General features: G+C 32.4%; 1 protein-coding gene across 3 annotated transcripts in view; it reads left to right on the top strand.

Annotated features, from left to right (window-relative positions):
- The window catches only part of LOC145333867 (uncharacterized), an 80,677-nt gene that overhangs the window by 29,042 nt on the left and 29,056 nt on the right, over positions 1-22,579 (top strand). Inside the window, exons 33-60 of one of the 3 annotated variants that reach the window (XM_080179127.1) lie at positions 224-314; positions 776-875; positions 1,200-1,249; positions 3,262-3,367; positions 4,295-4,432; positions 4,886-4,947; positions 5,787-5,839; positions 6,296-6,388; positions 6,771-7,044; positions 7,317-7,460; positions 7,957-8,047; positions 8,737-8,809; positions 9,270-9,383; positions 10,885-10,963; positions 12,865-12,997; positions 13,628-13,702; positions 14,510-14,592; positions 15,070-15,141; positions 15,820-15,913; positions 16,425-16,509; positions 17,762-17,861; positions 18,234-18,357; positions 18,624-18,749; positions 19,148-19,237; positions 19,438-19,544; positions 20,038-20,128; positions 21,420-21,515; positions 21,929-22,042. In XM_080179127.1, coding sequence (XP_080035253.1) covers positions 224-314; positions 776-875; positions 1,200-1,249; positions 3,262-3,367; positions 4,295-4,432; positions 4,886-4,947; positions 5,787-5,839; positions 6,296-6,388; positions 6,771-7,044; positions 7,317-7,460; positions 7,957-8,047; positions 8,737-8,809; positions 9,270-9,383; positions 10,885-10,963; positions 12,865-12,997; positions 13,628-13,702; positions 14,510-14,592; positions 15,070-15,141; positions 15,820-15,913; positions 16,425-16,509; positions 17,762-17,861; positions 18,234-18,357; positions 18,624-18,749; positions 19,148-19,237; positions 19,438-19,544; positions 20,038-20,128; positions 21,420-21,515; positions 21,929-22,042 — 2,858 coding nt within the window. Of the gene's footprint in view, positions 1-223; positions 315-775; positions 876-1,199; positions 1,250-3,261; positions 3,368-4,294; positions 4,433-4,885; positions 4,949-5,786; positions 5,846-6,295; positions 6,389-6,770; positions 7,045-7,316; positions 7,461-7,956; positions 8,048-8,736; positions 8,810-9,269; positions 9,384-10,884; positions 10,964-12,864; positions 12,998-13,627; positions 13,703-14,509; positions 14,593-15,069; positions 15,142-15,819; positions 15,914-16,424; positions 16,510-17,761; positions 17,862-18,233; positions 18,358-18,623; positions 18,750-19,147; positions 19,238-19,437; positions 19,545-20,037; positions 20,129-21,419; positions 21,516-21,928; positions 22,043-22,579 lie in introns of all 3 variants that reach the window. The other 2 variants (XM_080179125.1, XM_080179126.1) reach the window with 2 other exon arrangements.

The following is a 22,579-nucleotide window of genomic DNA, read 5'->3' as shown; positions in this document are numbered from 1 at the left end:
ACTAGCAGTACCCAAACTTTTCAACCAATAACTTTAACCTACAGAAGGGGTACTTTTTGTTTATTTGCTCGACAGGCACCAGAAAATATTTTTGTCCTACATTAGTACATATTATAAAATTAAGAAAAATGAGAAAAGCTACTGTGAAAGTACAACGAAACTCGCTACTTCAATTTCTTTCCATGATCCAAATCTTCCTATTATGAATATCAATTTGTTTCAGCTGTTTACGGTTATGAAGAGTTTGAGTGTTTGACAGATTCTGAATGCAGGATGACTTTCACCACAGAATTAGAGCTTATCAATCATTTAAGGTGCATTTTATAAAATTCATCTATATTATTATTGGAGTATAAGTAATGGAATGTTTGTCATTAATCTAATCTCCTCGATTTTTGCTTTGAAAATCTTGTTTCAGAAATGTTTTTATGTCTGTACAATAAAGGACAGTCGTGAAATAGATACTGTAGATCTATAATCTATATATACAATCTGGCCCAATAATCCGTCAAACTTAAAATGGGATTCCAATCAGACAAACCCTTTTGTGAATTGTATCTTTAAATACAATTCATTCCAAACATACGAGCTATGACACTTTGACGATTTAGGTACGAAAGCGTAAAACTTTATCCTAAGATCAATTTTTACGCATGATAATATACCCAAGCAAAGCTTTATCTATATTACATTTATTGCCATAAATTTTTCATTTAAAAAAGGAACAGCTTTCATGAAAACTTTTTCATATACCTAACCTTTAAAACATATTCAGACGAGCCCATTCCTCTATAGTTCCAGCTTCTCCAGAGCCACAGAAACCTGTGATTAAGGATCTATCTTCCATTGACACATCTCTGCCACCTTCAATCCAGGCATAGATTCTTTACATAATACCTTAATACCTATTTGATATTTTCTCAAGATATCAGTTTGTACATTTACGGGACCTATGTGAAGCTTACCTTACAGTAGAGAACCCAATCAGTTCAGTATTTATTGAGATCTAAAGCGTTAGATAAAAAACAATACTAGGATTTTATTCATTTATTGTTAGTTTGACTTTTTAAAAGCCTTCGATAGTCTATTGATGGTTATACTTAGTTATCTAAACAAGAAATAATTACTGAAAAAGCAAAAGGATACAAAAGGTAGAAAAATCCACCTGCCCTGTTATCTAAAGTTATCTGTGTATCAAGGATGCCACTCCTAAGGTTGGTTATCAATGCAAGTTCCAGGGCTGTAACAGGTAAGAAATTCAGAAGTGGATTCTTAAAAAACTTTTTGGCTCACTGCCTCTATGAAAAAAATTATTGTTAAAAATCTTACAAAATCGCATTAAAAATGTACAAAAATTGAACAAAATCTTATGCTAATAACCCTTCTATGATTTTATTTAATTTTTGTAGATCTTTTATGCGATTTTGGAGGATTTTTCACCAAAAATTTTAGCGAGCCTCACTAATTTTAGGGAGTCAGTGAGCCAAAAAAATTTTAATGAATCTACCTCAGATTATTTATTAGCAAAGCCTATCTTGAAATGAAAGTATTTTCTCGTCTGTATGGATGGAACTGTATCTGAAAATAAGAGGAGAGATCTTATTGGATAAGACATTCAAAAGAATGATAAATAAAATTATGCTTCTTTAGATTATTAAAGTTTAAATGGTTTGGCTACTACTTTAAGAAGCCAACCAACCAAGATATAAAAGAAGTTTAAAACAGCGAATGAGAGAATGACTTTGGTTACTATACACACTTATTAGATTTAACCAACCAAAGAATTTTTTATCCAATCTTAACCAGACAAATGCCATCTAGCTAAAAAAGATGCGTAGATTTCATTTCTGGCAACCAGAAAATCCGCAGAAATCGAATTCACGAGATCCAAAAAAGTTTCATTAAAAAAAACCTTACACCAAAAATAACAAACAATAATTATAACGACGACTTAGTTTCTTTTTCCTGTTTAATACGAATATTGAAACTAATTTTCAGGCATGCATGTTTGTTGGTATAGTACTTTTTTTAGAAACCAAAATACAGACATATATAAAACTACGAAATTGTATATTAGTCACTAGAAAGATTATATTTTTTTTCTTGCTTTAAAACAACTTTTTGTACATAAAAACCCGTAATGTCTTCATTATTGACACAAACATGCATGCTGTATAGTTTTAAAAAAATTAGTCAAATAAAATACCTGATTAGAATACAAAGCAAGAAATAAAGGTTATCAACTCCCTATGAGCTTTTTGTGTTAAATAGAATTATTAATAAGAATAAAAGAGTTTCAAAAAAAAGTAAAATAACAAAATGTTAGGTGAATTGTTAATATTAAATCAATCAAAAAATGTTTTACATTCTTATAATTAATTTCAATAAAACATATATATGCTCAAGAAAGGTTATTTATAATTATGAATTCTACCAGACTAAAATATAAAAGGGGAAATAGTTTATGAAGACGACACAAAATGATTTTAAAAATTACTTATTTTTATCTTTTTTTTTAATCTTTAACAATTTTAATGTTTTTATTATGTAAATATATAAAGTATTATTCAGTGACAGAGTGAAAAAAATATATACCTTGTTTTATAGTTTTTGATCTCTTTTTTTATATATATTTTTATCTGATATGTATATCAAAATTTAAAAGTATCTATTTCATTAGATATTCATACTTTGCTAAAACGTCTTGGTTACTTTTTGCACTATATTTGCTCTAAAAAGGATTCTTTATCTGACTTTTACATTTAAAATGAAAGATTTTATGCCAATTTTTGTGTTGACTGTAGAAAAAAATAATTATTTTGTTTATATGCAATTTTCTATAATAAAATGTGAGAAATGCCTTTTTTCACATGTAGGGCGAAAAAAGTAACACTGAAAATATTTTTTACGTCTTAAGCATGTCCTAAACTCAAAGATAATAAACTTTCATAAAAGATTTATTTCAGAATATGTCATTTAGGGCATAAAATTAATTTTGCAAATTAACATTGCAAATGTTTGCCAATAACTTTTAAAAATGATTTCTGCGGATTTTCTAATTTACATGGGTGTTTTCTACACATTTTCCCCTTTCTAAAAATACCTTCCTCATAAAGATTGGCTTCCGGAAAGTATATACTTTTCGAAAATGATATGTGTATAGTAGTACAATTTACAGTCCTATGGCACTTCCATCCGATTTCTGTCTATTACTACTAATGTATTGAATTAAGTTAAAATTAAAATAAATTTGAATTTTAGTGTTATTGATTGTTTGCCCGGATCAGCAGCCCTTAAAACTCATTGGATGTCACATCACGGTGCTGTGTTTAAAGATCTAGTCTTTTATGATCTTAAAAATGAGAAGGTTAGTTTGTTATATGAGTAGAGAGATTAATCAAGAGACATATCAATAGGAGAATCCTTAAGGAACATTAAAGAGATCTCATTGGTTGAAATTGTGTACTCATTTTATTACGAACGCATATTTTTTTCATTTCATACATAGATAAAAGTCAGCTGTAAACAGTATAATTTCTTAGTATAAAACTTTTCTGAATCAGACTTAATTGCCTAAAAATCTCGTCGTAAATTTTTTGAAATGTGAAAGCTTCAAACAGAGGTGGATTCTTTAAAAGAAATTAGGCTCACTACTCGCTGGTGAGGCAAAATTATTTTTTTGAAAGATCCTCCGAAATCACACAAAATTCTACAAAAATTAAATAAAAACTTATAATTAAGGGTTATTAACATAAGATTTTGTTTAATTTTGTAGATTTTTAATGTGATTTTGAGGATTTTTCAGAAAAATAATTTTGTCTCACCAACGAGAAGCGAGTCGAAGTTTTAATCTAAATATAATATGTCTATTGTTATATCATATGGAACGCCAACGTATAGATTCGCATCTTCTTGATAGGAGGGATATGTTCAATATCATAATTAAACGATATTGCCTTAAATTGAGATTTAATTGTTTGTTGGTTGTTAAAAACTAAAGAAAAAATTATTTGCTAAAATTGTCTATTTTAACAGTATAATACTTTATTGTTCGTAATTATACAAAATTTTCTATGTTAAGGATTTAGACATAGAATCAGTATATTCATATTTCATAGAATATGGACTATGTAGTTTGTATTACTATATATAACTTTCTATGTAAAGTATTTAGACATAGAATCATTTTATCCATAGAATATGTGCTTTGTACTTTTCCTATCCATATGATATGGAGTATTTGCAATATACATTATACAATATACATCTATCTATTATAACTTTCTATGTTAAGGATTTAGACATAGAATCAGTGTATCCATATTTTGGAGAATGTGCGCTATGTCCTGAAATTTGTACGAGTATGCTGAGCATGACCGACGTGCTACAGCAGATCCGGCTACACTGGAAAAGTTGCCATTCTAACTCCCAGGTAGGGGTTCATTCATCCATAGGCCATATATATATATGGTTTAAGCTGGGTGTTGTGGTTGTCAAATTTCGTACAGTGTTTTACAGGAGTGTAGGTATATTCTGCAAATTTGTATAAAAAATATGTGGTTGGGGAAAAAATGTAAAAATTAAGAAAACTGAAAACATTTCTTTCCTTTTTTCTCCCCTACTTGGTAAAAAAAATAAAAGAATATGTGTGATAATATGAATAAAATATAGACTTCTGAAAATATTTTCATTTTTTCCCCTTCCTTCCGTCCGTCCGTAAAAGTTCTGACTCTGCAATTGTTAATGTTCGTTTGTCCTACCGTCTGGTTTTAGAGCTTTAGTTTTATGGATTTTGTCATTCTTGTTTGCTTTCATCATAAATATTGGTAACTTGTATTTGCGTCACTTTTGGACATAATTGTCCTTGTTTTTTTTTTTTATTTAGAATACATCACAAAGTTCAGTATCCCACCAAACAAGTTTTGGCCAACATCATTCACCTACCAGGAAACAAATACAATAATAAAAATATTAATTTATTTGTAACCATTTACCCAGGGCTTGGCAGCTGCGCCTCAGCCGCGCATGAGCCTCAAATTTAAACCAGCTTGTATAAAAAAAAGAATCGAAAAGATGTATTGTCTGTTCAGGAACAGGCTTAGACATCCAGCTGAATTTTAAAGTTCTACTATGCCGATTTAACTGAGGCTTACACGCGGCTGGATTAAAAATATACCTAGTGGTCTCATATTTAAGGATTTTCGGAAATAGTCCCTTTCGTAACATCGCCCCATAAGGGGCGATTCGTCGTATTTTTTAAAAGGCTTTTTATAGGTTATTTTAGGTTAGGTTAGGTTATATTGGGTTAGGTGATTGCCAGACAGGGTTAGGTAATTGGCCTCGCAGGGTTAGAGCCCCCCGCAGGGGCTAGAAGTAGGAGAAAAGTTATTGTGAAAAATACCAAGAATCGCCCCATAAGGTGCGATGTTACAAAAAAAAACTTTACCCGGATTTTCTTTATTGTCTCAAATATATGTATAGAATTATAGCCTAAAATCATTAAAAGACGTAAACTTAAAGCCTTTCTGAAGTGGAGAACTATATCGGTTGGTTTGCTAGATCTTATTACTCTATTTAAATAGACTAGCGAATGCGCACTTAGCCTTGAGGGCATCTTAAATCATAATCAGGGAGGTTAGGGGGGCTGTGTTCAAGCAGTCGCTTTGAAGGAAAACGTGAATTGACTTCTTATTTCTTTCTAAATGACTATGTCCTTGTCAATGTGTAAATAGTGTTTTAATAGTGTAAGTAAAAAATTAAGAAATAAGTATTTGTTAATCCAACAGAAGAGTACCAATGGCTGGACTGTTGAGCCCTCCTGCAGCATCCTCCAGAAAAGGCAAGGGTATAGGATATTGTAGGTATGAATATACAAAAAATATTTTGAGGCAAAGTGTTCCGCTAGTTAATTGAAGGTAGATATTAATAGAAATATTTTCTTTTTTCTTTTGACTAGACTATAATTACATTACATTATAAAATGATTTAATTAAGGAAAAGAATAGAAAAGTAAGCATAATAGTTTTTCAAAACCGATTAATAACCGGATTCTCATCCATACGAAATTTTTTTGTCGATCATCGTATTTTATCAGTTTTCTACAAACCAGTTTTTATCTTATAATAATAAATTTTATATCCGCGGAAAGCTGTTTATAATACGATGCGAGAAATAACTATTCTTGTCCTATACTGTCTGAGGCTTTTGAAAGGCTATAATGCAGGAAATGCTTTACTAAGCTACTGGCTTTATCTGTTCTTGTTATTTATTTACTCCTAAATCCCTGATAAAAAAGGAATGATGTCTGTCCAACAAAGTCCTGCAGCTGTAACTAGTAGCGGCGGTGGCCGCAAAATCAAAACAAAGAAAACTGCTGATAAAATCAAAGGTATTTATAACTTATTTATTATAAAGCAAAAGGTATAGTATGAAAACTTGCTTTTGTAACCTTTTACAGCAATTTAATTACATACATGGCTTACTGTAAGTATGTCCTTTTTTATCATGCATAGTTTTTAATCATTTTTTGGTAGCTTACTTTTTTACAATTAATCTTGAATGAATGGATTTAATTACTTGGATCTTACACCAGATTATCATTTACTCTAATAAAATGAAACTTGCATCTTGCTAAAATAACGATCCACCCCTTTACCCCATACCCTCCCCTTCTACTGAATGAAGGAACTGACCATTTTAGCAACCTAAATTGACAACAATAATTCCCCTGTCATAATATCCATGTAAATATATCCTATATACATTTTTAGTTGAGCCTATGACAATCACTGACGAAATAGACTACAAATCAGAACAGGATGAGATCAACACTGACCATGAAGACACAAAACCTTTAAACAAATCCCAGTCAAGACTTAGCAAAAGCCCCGCAGGGCGCAAACCCAGCCTCGCGGGGATCAAGCCGACCCTGGGCAAAGTTGTGGATGATGAAATGGTTGCAGATCCGATGGAGTTGCGCGGCCCATTCACGTGTCAGATGTTAAAGTGTAAACAAACCCTGGATGATGCACAGTCTGTTCTCAGGTATTGCGAGGCCCTTCTTCATTAATACTTAAAAATTATATAGCGCAGCCCTTTTTTATGTTCTGCTATTAGTAGTATTAATGCATTTCGACGCGTAAATAAATCCTTTGTATTTGTAACGTATGTATTTTGATTTCCGCCTTAGTTTTAAACGAGACTTAATTTTAGCTTATGGCATTTTAAACTTTTAACTTATGGGAAGAAAACTCAACGTTGTAAAAAATCCTCTAAAATCTTTGTAATAAATCTCTGAATTTCTATTTTATCTTTAGACATTGTAGAGAGCAACACCCCGACACAAGCCTAGCTAAGAAAACTGTACATCATAATAATACAGAGAGAGTGGTTTATATAACTGCTTTGTACAGATATGTTTTGCAGTGTGGATTCAAGAAATGCAACTACTTCGTGTATAGGTAGGCAATTTCCGTAGAATAGGTCAATTATTTCCAAAAGAGGCCCAGAAATAAGCTTTTTTGTAAAAGATATTCTAAATACTGAATCCTTGTTTACGACTATCTGTTAATGTCTATCTGACTAATATTTTAGCGAAAGGTCTTGCTAACCTCTGTACTTATATGGTTCTTCTTCACATTCAAGCCTCTTTATAACAATTTTAAGGAGAGTACCTCCACCCTCCCAAGAGCAATCGCTCCTTATAATCCTTCTCCCCCCCCCCAAAAAAAAAGAAAATTGTTCTATAACTTTTTGTTATTAAAGCTGAAGGCTTCAAATTTGGAGTACTTTTTCTACTCGTGGCTGTCTTTTAGCAGTCAAAGTGGGGAATTTCCTGCAGGATTCCTCTAATAGTTGAAGAAAGTAACCAATCGCATTTAATTATGGTACCAGTGTGTTTTACACTTGTAATACGTTATTTGTACTGCAATAATTCTAGTTATGTATTTACACTAGGAACTCAAGCGAAGACGAAGCCCAGATATTGATGAAGAATCATTGGACTATTCAGCACAGCTCTGTTTCTCCCAGAGATTTTATTTTCCAGGTTGGAATAGTTTTATTTCCCTAGATGCTCTGTCAGTCAATAATCCGTCCAATTAAACATATGTTCAATCAAATAATACTAAGAAAGAGAGGGGTAGGTTTCTGGTAGAATCCGTAAAGGTGTGTGTTTTAAGGCTTAAAAATAGTAGTAGAACGATAATATTCACTGAATATGTGTATTTCTTATTGAAAAGAACTGTAGACAAATTTTTAAAAAATTTTTTTATCGTTCTACTACTGTTTTTTACTTATAACACATAACCTTTACGGATTTAAACCAGATACCTAGCCCCTCTTTTACAATTTACAGCTGATTATGTATGTATGAATTGAAAAATGTACTTATGTACCATAAAGTGTAAAGGTTCTAACCAATAATATGGCTGGATTGATCTTACACTGTATTCTTATTGGACCAGTTTATTGATAAGTTATCTAGATCTACTATATTTATTCGGTTATCTTTAACGATGTTTAAAAGTCAAAATAATATTTAATTTGCGAGTTTTTTTTGTAGAAAAGTGACGATTTTGTGTTAGTTTGATATTCACAAAGCATTTGACATTTAACAGAGAAAAGTGACCGAAATAATTTGTACCAATTAAAAATGCCAATCATTATAATACTAGCTTTTGTTCTTGTCTCAATAAAGTCTAGAAATTTCTGAGATTTTAATGAACAAATTTTCAGGATCTATCAGTTAACCATCCTGTTGAAGTGAAACCGGTTTCTGTTGAAGAACCACTCCAATTATCTGCTTCAGGAATGGAATTATGAAAAAAAACGCATAAAGGACTAAGAAACTGGCGGACATATACAGACTGGTCACTAAAGATGCCAACGTGTTTAAATGCTAATAAAATCCACCATTTTTTTAATGCTACTTCGACCATGGACATTTAAAATGATAGTCCAAAAAAATGTTACGTCAAACAATGTAGAATTTGACGTATCTGACCCGATTTTTATCGGATTTTTAAATTTTTATCAGAAAAGAAAATAATATTCAAGCGTTTTCTAAAGTAATAAGACGTTTACCTATCTGTCAAATTTAAATAATTTATAGGTTGTATAATTTGGAAACTTGGTAATTTTCGGATTTCAATTAATTACCTATGCGATAAACGTTTTAAAAAAATATTTACTGTCGTTCTATGAGCATAAGATTTTATAAAAACTAATCTTGTATAAATATTAAAATTTAATTTCTCCATTATTATTAGAATCTGGACCGTACTACTGTTCAGTGCAGGATTGTTCCTACATGTGCTCCAAGTGGACAATGTTTACAAGACACAAGAATTCAAAACATCCAGAGTTGGATATAGAATCAGCTGGTATGTTATATATTATTCTATACCTATATGAGCGATTACTTTTTCTGTTTTTTACCTTATGAATTATTTTCGACAGATTTTTTATAAAACGGCTTGCTTTATTGCATCAAGATCCATGACAGATCTATATAGGAAATAAACGTCTATATATGAGCTCGAGTCTTCCAATAGTAGAGTGTTTAATACTCATAGTGCTTCAAAAACCTATAATAAATTCTCATTGACCAGAACTATAAGACCCATTATTTTACTCTAAAGAATAAATTCTTTTTTTAATTTCATGTTGCTATTTCAATTATACTAAAGTATTAAATTTCTATTCATTAAATAGAAAATTTGAATTTATAAAATAGTAAATCAAAGAAAACTTAGTTTTAAAATTATTTGATACTAACGCTGCGTCTGTAATGTGTTCAGATATTAAACTAAAATTTAACATTTAACTAAATATCTTAACCCTTTGAGGACGATAATTTGAAACAAAAAAATTCTAGGATCCTAAAATATTTTAAAGAAAGAGAGATAAAATTATAAATACGGTTTTAAATAAAAATAATGAAATTTAAAGATGGAAGGAAAGGGTAGTGAGAGAGAGGGACATATAATCTCTAAAAAATGATGAAAAAACGAAACTAAAGTCGTAGTATCTTTTTAAAAAATCTTTAAGTGTAGTAACTTTTTTGTAGTTGGGTTGATATTCAGTGGTTGGACAATGGAAGAAAAAGATTAATATTCAGAGATAGGCCAATGGAAGAAAAAGATTAAGATTCAATCTAGCCAATAGCGAGATAATTTTATAACGCCTCCTCTAGTGAATTATATATGGTAGCTTTCATCTATCTATAATACAAAGTAGCTTGATGTCTATAATACAAAGTAGAACGATGTATGTCTGTTCCTTAAGATCTCGGTAACCACTGAACCGATCGGATTCTACTCTTCAAACCCCCACCCCTCAAAAAAAAAAAAAAAAAATCGCCCCATTTTTTTAGCATGTTTGAAAATAGTGGGTACACCTCCATTTTTTATTTTTTTTTAAAATATGTTCAAAATAAGTGATTGTATCTCCAATTTATTTTTTTAATTACCTCTTGCGGCTAGGGGCGAAGCCGCTTGTATAGTACAAAGAAATAAGATGTCTATCTGTCCGTATAAAGCCACAAATCTCTGTAACCTTTGAACCGATTAGGTTGTGCTTCTCAGGGGAATACTTCTACTAGTCCTGTGGTGGTTTTAATGGGGTGGGATAGAAGGAGGAGATTAACCCCCCCCCCTTCCCTGTAAAATAGAAGTGATTTCAGTTAGATATCATTTACCCCTACACCTCAGCTTTCATATCTTCACTTTTTTAAGATTTTGATTTTTTTCTAGCATGTACCAGGAAGTATTTTTTAGGCATTCTATTGGGTTTGTAATAGGGACAGTAATCTTTTTTTTCCTCTCATAAAGGCATCAGTTTTTATATACCTACTAATCTTATAAAACTTATGATTATTTTTAGGTTTTATTGATTCCAGTACGCAGTCGTATGTGACTGTATTCAATTTTGCCTCATTTATCATGGCATGCAGGCTTTGCAGGTAAGGAAATATTTAGTTTTGGCTAATATCTTGATTGGGTAGTACAAACTAACAGTACCCAAACTTTTTTACAAATAATTTAATCAACAGAAGGGTTAATTTTTTTGTTAAAAAATAAAGCTTGTACATCTATTTTTGATAAGGCAACTGACGATAAATTAATATACATCCCCCAAGGATGATAAACAATATTATCCCTTCTGTTTTTTGGTATTTATGGTTAACGAGTTTTGACACTAGAAGTTAAGAACCAACTCTTCAAAATTCCATAAAAGTACCCAAAGTTTTAGATCTAATGAATTAGATAACGTAATTATAAAACTTTCACACAAAGTGCCTGCTGAGCACTGATAACCCCTCCATTCCCCTTATTTTTAAAGTAAATTAAAAATTATTTCAGGGGTGTATAATTTGCACAAAATTCATTTTTCTCCCTGCTGCAATTTTTTTTTTATTTTTTCCTCCTAGTAAGTTTTTTCCAGCAAGGAAGGGGAAAAATTGAAAAATATTTTCAGAACTCTTTTTTTTTTTTATTCATATTATCCCCCTCCCACATATTCTTTTATTTTTTTTACCAAAGAGTGGAGTAAAATGGAAAAAAATGCTCTCAGTTCTCTTAATTTTTACATTTCCCCCCCCCCCCCCCCCGTACATATACCACACTTTTCTGGGATCTTGCCAGATCAAGTATCAACTGTGGGGAATACCAAAGGATGACTCCATGCAAAATTTGAGCCTGATCCGGCCAAAACCGGCCGTGATTTTTATAAAAAACCGTTTTTTTCCGGTTTTTAGAGGGTATCTGTAAATCGATTCAGCTGGAGCAAAACCGGATAAGATACAAAAAAATTTACTTCACATAAAATTTAGCCAATGTAATTGCCTACAAAAATGAACTTCATCATCAACTTGATTGGACAACTCTTTCCCCTCCTAAATGTCCATTAAAATCTCGGAAACGGCATAAATCGCTTAAAATCACGCCTTTGGCGGCGAATAACGGCTAAACGGTCAGCCGGAGGCGAATCAAACATAATTAAAGAAATGTCCGCCTTAAAAAGTTGTTCAACATCAAAGAGATGCTTGAAATCTCTTAAACGACTCCTTCCCCTACTTTAAGGGGAAAAACTGAAAAAACGTGATTTTCAAAAGTATGCCCACTTCATGGGTGTGGGGGGCACTGACCCCGTCACCCCAGGGTCACCAAATATAAAGTCTAGGCGGCCCACAATGCTAAATTTTCACCAACTGAAAGTCTTGTGTCATTATCTCTTATGAGAAAAAAGTTATTAATTAATTAAAATTTCAAATTGTGATTTTTTGATGGATTTCTTTGATGAAATGACAGGCCAGTCAATTTTTAGGCCATTTTTTGCAGTTTTTGGCCCGTCACGCCCAAACGGTTTGAGATAATCTCACGGGACCTTTTGCCCAACCTAAGTCTGGTTATTTGTGAGGTCTAGGAAAAAAATTAGACTTACGCAAAAGATTATAATGATAATCTTTACACAGAAAAATGGCACAAGGTGAGGGTTTAAGGGGGCAAAATGAGCCGACCAGCGATTTTTGACGGCGATTTTTGACGGTGCTTCATCCAATCCGGGATTTTTTTTTCTTAGACCTTACAAATACCCCCTAAAAACCGGAAAAAAACGGTTTATTAAAATTACGGCTGGTTTTGGCCGGATCAGGCTCAAATTTTGCATGGAGTCATCCTTTGGTATTCCCCACAGTTGATACTTGATCTGGCAAGATCCCAGAAAAGTGTGGTATATCTCCCCCCCCCTCCCCCCCCCCAACCACATATTTTTATATTTTTTTACCCCCCCCCCCCCCTTAGCAGGCTTAAATTTGCAGAATATATACACCCCTGTTTCTTAAATAAATTGAAAATTATTTAGGTGTGCATTTTCTGCAAACAAACGCAACCATACTGAGGAATCATTGGAAAAGCATTTCCGAAGTAAGCACGATGATATCACCAGAGAGGATGTCTATAATCATGTTGATGTTCTAAAAGATGAAAATGGACAGGTACAGTTTTTGAAGCTTTCGGTAAGAGAATTTTTTGGTGTGAAGGGGGGGGGGTCTTTTTTTTGGTTATTTCTTTTGCGAGCTTCTCTTCCCGAAAAAGTTATGAACCTTCCTTTATGAAAAGCTACACTGTAATGTAGAGCCATATCGGTTCAGCGATACGCGAGATCCTTCGGTACAAACATATTCCTTTACTTTCATATAAGGACTAGTTTCCCCGCTACTAGCCTCTAGGGAAGGGCGGAAAACATTAAGACATTTTAAAATGTTCCCTGAAAAGTGAAAAGTGTTTCAGACCAGCATTTTCCGAGATCTGTCACTGTACAAAAATTTCACAACCTTAAAATATAGGATAGGTTTGCTTCCTGGCTGTCATGTATTTCACAGCTATTGAACAAGTATGATGATTTAGATTAGTCGACATATTATTAAATGAATGTTGCACCAGATTTTCATGTACTTAAATTAAGTGATACTCGCAGCTGGCTAGAATAACGATACCGCCCATCCACCACCTTTCCCCATCCTCTCCTCCCCTCCTACTGGACCAACGAACTGACCTATAAATTATCAACCTAAATTGACGACAAATATTCCCCTGTCAATATATCTTTCTTTATCCATTTTTAGGTTGCAGCTGCGCCTCCGGAATTTAGTTCCTACAGACTTGCTGTTAACCAAGGTCTTATTGACAATGGAAGACAGGTAAATACAGGGGTTCATATTTTGCAAAATTGACCCTGCTAAGGGGGGGGGGGGGGTAAAAAGATATGTTGCTGGGGGGGAAAAAGGAAAAAATAAGAGAAATGAAAACATTTTTTCCATTTTCTCTCATCCTTGGTGAAAAAAACTAAAATAATGTGTGGAAGGGGGATAATATAAATAAAAGAGTTTTTGAATTTTTTTTAACTTTACCCCTTCCTTGCTTGAAAAAAACCAGGAGGGAAAAAAATTAAAACCTTTGCAACAGGGAAAAAAATGAATCTTTTGCAGAATATACACCCCTGGGTAAATACCAGGGATCTTAAGGGATATGATAATGGATGTCAATTTATATACTAGGTACGCCGTCCGAATCTAAAGGGATAGTTGCATGATTGCAAGCATAAGTTATAAGAATACCATCGAACATATATATTTTTGTATTATTATAAATTAAATAGCAATCAATTGGGCACCAACAAAATAGTCAGGACAGCCATTTATTTTGCATATATCCAAAAAAATATGCTTTTCAAGTCTTGATAATTTAAAAACTACCTGGTAGAAAATTTAAATTCTTTCAAATATGTCCTATAGATGTAGTTTATGCAGTTCACTAAATTCAAGTTTAAATGCACTTCGTGCAACTTCCCCTTTTAAGGGAGATATTATGCACGCATATGCAAGAAAACCTTTTAAAAATTTGACCTTGGGGAGAGGGATGAGTGGTATTATTACTTTTTTAACATAGGTAAGGTTAATCTGTAAATTAAAATCTATTTAATGAATGATCCATGTTTAACTATTTAGGTTGAAGTTCCTATTGGTGCCTTAAAATGCCTTTACTCTGGTTGTGATCAGAATCAATCTTTCTCATACAAACAAATATTAAGGTAAGTCTTACTTTTCTTGAATATATTTACTCTAGTGTTTTGCTTATTTTTTATAAGATTAAACCTTTTTTATGACTTTAAGAAAAATAGGCCAGTTTAATCTTTTTTTGGTCCTCATTTATATGGTCCAAAATTCTTCAAAAAGCATGTGTGTGTGTTTGTCTGTGAATGTGTGTTAGTTTGTTATGCGTTTTTAAGTTTGTTATGTATTTTTAAGTGTGACTTAGGTAACTTTATCCCGATTTTCACTGGATTTTCTATTATTTATTAGAACAAGATTATATTGCTTTATTCCCTTCTACATGAGGTTCGATTGATCATGAAGATTTTTTCTTTGAAATATAATATATTACGTCGTTGCAGCAGACTAATTCAAATATATTGGTTGAAATAGATTTATAACCTTTAAAAATGCATTTTAGTCATGATTACGCTAAGTTTTTTTTTGAATAATAGGCTTAACTGACATATTTTTAGACATTGGAATACAGCTCATGAGAACGTCAGCCTTACAAAGTTCATAGTTCTAGACGTAGAGAAAAACCAAAGGGATGTTTATCAACAATAATCTAACAATATTATGCAATCACAGTTACTTTAGAAATTACTTCCATTGTGACTAGGGTTGGCATTCCGAATCCGGGATCCGGAATCCGCCGAATTTTTGGTCAATTTTGGAATCCGAATCCGGAATCCGTTTTTTAATAGCGGATTCGGATTCTTAATTGGTAGGCTAAAATTAGCGTCTTGAGTTTTTTAATACTTGTCATTATCATCATTATATATCTTTTAAATTCTGGTTCCATTCTCGGAAGTGAATTATAGAGAACACCAAGAACAAAAATTTTTAGAACATATGTAGCAATCAAATTTTTTAATTTTAAAAAAAAGCCTTTTAAAATATTGCTAGAATCCGGAATCCGCCATTTTTTTGGACGGATTCTTGTTAGAATCCGAATCCGGTCAAAAAATTTGACGGATTGCCATCCCTAATTGTGACAAGTGTCGTCGTCTCTAGTATTTAGGGGCTTGACTCTGTATCCGAAGTGAAAGAAAGACAATTAACTAGCCTAAAACCAACCCGGGAGCTGTAAGAAGCCTTGTATTTACAGCAGGGGTACTTATCATTATGTTTATCTTAATTAGGTGTACATCAATTATCGTACATTGACTAAACCTTAAAATCCCTGTGTAAAGTATATAGTTGATAAAAAAAAAACTGATTAGACTTGGAGTGAATGATGTATTTAAGTGTACAGGAGAATGTCCAACCTGTGGTGTCTATTCATTTAGCAATACCAGCTATGCTAAATTATACCATGTAAGTTCTTGATAAATACTAGCGGATACGCCCCTAGACAAATTTGTGGGAGGATTTTTTTTTGCGGGGGGGGGGGGGAATTTTTTACAATCGATTTCTCTTTTGGGTTATGGTACCCTCCCCCAAAATAGTTATAAACTTTTTCAGGAGCTACCCTGTAAAGGACAACCATATCGGTTCAGCTGTCAGCGAGATCCTTCGGTACAATCAGATAGATAGACATCCTGTTACTTTATTACAAGGATTTTAAAACAAAGCTTGTTTGAAATCAGGGAGAAAGGGAACATTAGCCTGTAAATTATACTCGTACCAACAGTTTCATTTGCTTACAGGACACTTTAACTCAATTACTTTTTTTAATAGTATTGATTAAAACCTTTGAAATATGATGGAGAGAGGAGAGGTCTTGTCCCTAAAGTTTTATAAGCACGATCTATCATAACATACAAACTTTGGGGACTTCACTATCGGTGTACCTCAATTTATCGTTCATGATTAATATTTTGTTTAGACTATTAAGATTCATAATGAAGTGATACACAACAAAGAAATTACTGACTTCAGAGTAATTCTACCCCCTTCAATCAACAATGCTGGTAAGTCTAAATTGTTAATTTATTTTATTTTATTTTATTATAAGCAAACAAAAGAGGACTATCCACGAACGAGAGCACATGATTCTAAGTACCTTCCAGCATTGATCCTAAGTATTTTCTTTCAGAATATAATAGGTCACCATATATTATTAATATATTGACGAGAAAATTTATGTTTCACCATGTTTTTTTAGGTATTTTAATTGATTTTGAAAACTTTTATGAAGCTAATTCTTTTAATAAAATGGATACTTGATAATACATATGCGAATACTCGTGTTATATAGATTGTAAATTAATCCATATTAGCATTAATTTAAACATAACATATAAGATATAGTAAATGTGCTTTTGACTTTTTTTAATTTTTATCATTTGACAACATGGACAATTAAAGACACCCTGAACTCAACAAAACGTTTGATAGAATTTTAACGAAAAATTGTGGACATTTTTTTACTTTTCTTCAACTTGAAGTGGTGAAACATAAATTTTCTCGTCAATATATTAATTATTGATAGTGACCTATTATATTCTGAAAGAAAATACTCAGGATCAATGCTGGAAGGTACTTAGAATCACGTGCTCTTGTTCGTGGATAGTCCTCTTTAGCATAAATGGATATTTAAATCCCAAGGTATTAAATGATCGATATGAAATTAAATGAAAATTATATGTGTCATTAAAATAAAAATTAAATGGTTTTCATGTTCAAAAATTTTTCCCACGGGTCAAAAAAATAAATTTAAATGAAAAATATATGTCATTTAAATAAAAAAAATGGTTCCCACCTTCGAAAAATTTTCCCACGTTATCACGCTTGAAAAAAAGCTAAATAAATGTATATTTAAACAAACTAAATATCGCATTTTTTGCAATTGAATGAACTTTTGAAATAATCGATTCCAGCAATATTTTACCGTGAACTAATATAAACAAAATTTCAATGTTTAAGTTTGGAATATTTACAATATTTATGTGTTAAATGTTAAGAAAATTCTCCATTTACAAAGGTTAAAATGGGAGGAAGGGGACATTGGACTGTAAATACTACATTTCACTAAAGTTTTATAAGCACGTATTCTTATTCATTGGTTAATAAATTTTGTACCTAGACTAAAATCTTTATTGGGTTGTGCATTCTAGAAGCGTATTAACTTTTCTACCAATAATTTCAAATTTCAAGGGGTTATTTTTATCATAATCTTGGGTGACTGAAATTGTGTAATTGTATTAATAAACTTAATCCTAGGATTTGGATTTGAGTTAGTTGAAAGTTTGGACACCGAGGATTATTTCCTCCCCTTGTACCCAGGACCCTATTATTGCATGGGGGAAGACTGTCAGTACAAGTAAGTATTTTGAACAATGATAAGCGAAGCTTTTCTAGAATTAGAATCGGTTTGTCAGTAACAGATGATGAATTTTGGCTTCTCTTAAACAATGTTTATATGCTATGACTATCCTTTTCATTCTATTTTGAAAGTATTAGTTATAGCCCCCTTCCCTAATTAAAAGGGGAATTTTTAGTATATAAATTAATTTTGGCAGTTCAAGTTATTATAATAAATTGTACTGGTAGCTCCGCAGGGTTAGGGCCCCAAGCAATGTTAGGCATAAAAATACCCTCATTTATTTTCTTTTTTAAAAGTAAGTGGAAAGGGAGGAGGTTATTAGTGTTCAAACAGGTATTCTGTGTAAAAGCACTTATTATTTATATTCAGGTGGGGTAAAACAGACATGAAATCTGCTGGCAGTGTCCTGCTGGAACATTGGCAGGCAATACATGGAGATCCAGTAAAGATGCTTTATTATGCCCAGGAAGCCAACAAAGTTCTAACTGCCAAGGTAAAAACGATTGTGAAGGACAATAGGATTTTAAAATTATATTTTTTGAGTACCTAAGCATCAAAGGTTATGTAATGGCTTTGATCCAAAAGACCTAGTAGACCTAAGGAGGGAGGGGGAACATTGGCTGTTGGAAATAGAGACATAGCCGAGTCCCTACAAAAGAACAGAAAGCCATTTGCTAGCAGACGAAAAGGTTTTCCACCACTTGGGGCAGGTAGTTGGTTGGATTATACATTTATGTATACTTAAACGTGTATTTTTAGGTAATCTGTGTGAATCTGGTCCAGTGTGGGTACCCAGATTGTGACAAGTATTATCACAGTGTGTATCACAAAAGTTTAAGTACAAAGATCAGCTTGCACCTCTACAAAACTCACAAATTTACCGAGGTAATGGGATTTCTTTGCACAACATTTTGTCAATTCGCGCTTTTTATTTCTCTCAACTTTGCAACTTAACATTGACCAACCGCAAAAAAGAATAAAACCAGTTTTGTTAACCCAAGGGACCGAAGGCACTGACAAACAAACTATCATTGAAATATCTTTATTTTATTATTCGCGGGAAAGTTGTCTACAATACGGTCTGATACAGGATTTCTCAGTATATATCAGAACCGGTTCTATTCCAGTGGATATTAACCGGTCATAAACCATACTGGAAAAATATTACAATGAATGCCAGCTCGAATTTTAATAAGATCATAAAACCAAGTTTCAATTTATTATTGTTATTTTAGCTACTTCACGAAAATTGGGTAAATTCTAAAATTAATTTTAACTTTTAGAAGGTGAAAGATAAATACATCAAGGCGGTGAATATCGCTCAAATGAAAGAAAAAATGAGTGTGTTAAAAATGAAAGTGGATAAGATTAAGGTTTGTGTGTTTACTTATTACCTATTCATGATTAAATTTAAATAAAATGGACAGAATCGTCTTTTAAAAGCGCAGCAATACTTTTTTTGTCAGTCTGTCTGTCGGACATGCTTAAAAAGACGAAAACCTTATTATTTCAGTTCAAAATGTCCTCAGTTTTCATGAAAACTATTCTTGTTAATTTTTTTTAACTGCTATAGGAGATGATTGCGGCGACTTCACCCGCAAGAAAGGAAATGAATGCAGTGTCATCCCCTGCTAGAAAACAAAAGCTGGCAAAAACCCCGCCAACTGATTCACCACTAAGGTTTGTCCTAAAGTTTTTATTACACAGTTGATATTTGATGGAGATAAGAAAGCGTTTTTGCTGTTATAAATCAACAATTCTATACTATATAGCTGTACGTTGAATTGGTGTATCCGCTAAGATCTTGTTAACGGCTGAACGTTTCCTTACTTACAGCTAGGTTTAGTATTTATCCAGCGATGTTTGATGTGGAAATGAGTTTTATGGCAGAGGCAAATTACACCCACTTCCCATCTAAACTTCTAAATAAAATCCTCTAGTTTTAATAATAGAAACAATTTTGTTAAAGGGGACTATCCACGAACAAGAGCAAGTGATTTTAAGCAACTTCCAGCATTGATAAACCAAATATTAAACATAAACCTAGTATTTTCACTAAAAAATGCTATGGTTCAATGCTGAAAGGTGCTTAGAATCACTTGCTCTTGTTCGTGGATAGTCCCCTTTAGTTCAATTTTGTAACCAAAAATGTTAAATATTTACAAATTTTTAGATCGCCGACAACGGCAGCCAGTTTGAGTCCTGCAGCCGCAGCTGGCAGCATTGACAGACGCAGCCTCAGCATGGCAGCTACAGACACAGAGGTAAGACAGGGATCTTAAGGCATAAGACAATGGCCGATAAATTGATGTACATCCCCAATAATGATGCTCAAAATTAACCTTTCTGTAGTTTTAATTAATAGTTGAAACGTTTGAACACTCAAATTAATAAACGAAACAATCAAAATTCACTGAAGTCTGAAATCCCCAAAGCTAACGAATAAGAAAACGTTATAATACAACTTTGGGGACTAAGTAGTGTAATAGACAAACTATTGTCCCCTAGCTCTCTGGAGAAATGATATTTAGTTTTTGTTGTTATATTATCTATTAAGAGCTAAGGGTGTGCAAAAAATGCGTACCTTTTTAAAAATCAAATTGTGTTTCTTTTGTTAATAGTAGGCAAATACCCGTCAAGAAAGTAGACTCAAACCACCCAAAGACATATACAAAGCTTTCCTGTAAAGTAGTTTTCAAGATCTTTATCTTTTGACAAAAACAATAAAGAACATACTATTTAATATTACTAGCGGCTGCATAAATGAGTTCCCTATTCGAAGTAGTAAGGAAAGTAGGGAAATAGCCCAAAGCTCAACTTAGATATAAAAATTAAATAGCTTAAACTCATCTAGGGACCTGTAATAATAAATCGCTTCATTAAACACAAAAATCTTGAGCTACAGACAAAAACAAACCTACTACTTAATATAATAGGATAAGATACAGTATGACTTTATCTAATCATAAATAACCTATCATTGATGTATTATATCTCCTATCTAACTAATAGGCTATCCATCTATCTATCTTAGGATGAAAAGAAGATTATATTGGATATGATGGACCCTATGTCTGTAATATTTGTCATTATGAGCTTCAACTTTCTATCCATCTATCTATCTATATATCTATCTATCTATCTAGGATGAGAACGGAGAAGAAGATTATATTGGATATGATGGATCCTATGTCTGTAATATTTGTCATTATGAGTTACAACTTTTTATCTATCTATCTATCTATCCAGGATAAAAACGGAGAAGAAGATTATATTGGATATGATGGACCTTATGTCTGTAATATTTGTCAATATGAGCTACAACTTTCTATCCATCTATCTATCTATCTAAATATCTATCTATCTATCTAGGATGAGAACGGAGAAGAAGATTATATTGGATATGATGGACCTTATGTCTGTAATATTTGTCAATATGAGCTACAACTTTCTATTCATCTATCTATCTATCTATCTATTCATCTATCTATCTATCTATCCATCTATCTATCTATCCATCTATCTATCTATCTATCTATCTATCTATCTATCTAGGATGAAAACGGAGAAGAAGATTATATTGGATATGATGGACCTTATGTCTGTAATATTTGTCAATATGAGCAACAACTTTCTGTCAAATCTAACAGGAATCAGTTTATACCTGGAACTCAAATAAAAAAGATAGACAGACATATTTCCCAATGTTAATAGACAAAATTACCACATCTGCAGGTTAAAATTAGTGGTTGAAGGTAATAAAAACCTTCAATAAAAGTTAAAAGCTTATCACATATACAGAGGATTTAATCACATATTCCCTATAGTCCTATATAAAGACTAACAGACAGACAACGTGAGTTGCTGAGAAGATGCACAAAAATATCTGAACAGACTTAAGACACTTTGGTAGACATACAGACAAAGAGAAACAGTAGTTATCTTGTGAAAGAAGCAGAATAATAGTAGATAGTCACATCGAGACAAATAATACAACGATATATAAATGACAGCGAAAAAAAAGAAACAAGAGTTAGAAGCCAGGTATAATGATTGTGGCTAGGGCAATGATGGATCACTGGATAAACAACCACGGACACCCTCAAGATTTGGTCTTCATTGACCGACCAACAAATACTCCACTCAGGATTCAAAACATTTTCCTAAGTCTTTACCAGGTATTCATCTTTTGGATCATGGAAAGAAAACGAAGTTGCGGGTTTTGTCGTATTTTCACAGTAGCTTTTCTCCTATTTCTAGCCCCTGCGGGAGGCTCTAGCTTTGCGGGGCAATCATTAACATTTACATAACCTAAAATAACCTTTCAAAAGCTACTGTGAAAATGCGATGAAACCCGCAATTTCGTTTTCTTTCCTAGACATATAATCTTTTAATTTTGTGGTGCTATCTCTTTTAAGTTACAGTCGAGCATCAGTGATAACTCCCCCCCCCCCCTTTTTTTAATTAAATGAAAATTAGGGTTGTTTTTTGCGTTGCTGGCTACCCAGTTCCCAATATAACATAACCTAACTTGAATTATTTTTTAGCAGTCGTGCTACTCTAGAATATTAAGAAAAGTATTTTCCATTAACGCTTCGAAACCAATTAACATCCGGTGGATTAGAACCGGTTCTTAGCCATACTGAAAAATTATGTTTAGCATCGTATTATACCCATATTTCTAAAAATATAAAAGATATACAATGATAATATTA

This window comes from Acartia tonsa, chromosome 12, assembly GCF_053477335.1.
Source record: "Acartia tonsa isolate MP-2025a chromosome 12, ASM5347733v1, whole genome shotgun sequence".
NCBI lineage: Eukaryota > Metazoa > Arthropoda > Copepoda > Calanoida > Acartiidae > Acartia > Acartia tonsa.
This window is presented reverse-complemented; position numbering and strand designations above follow the sequence as displayed.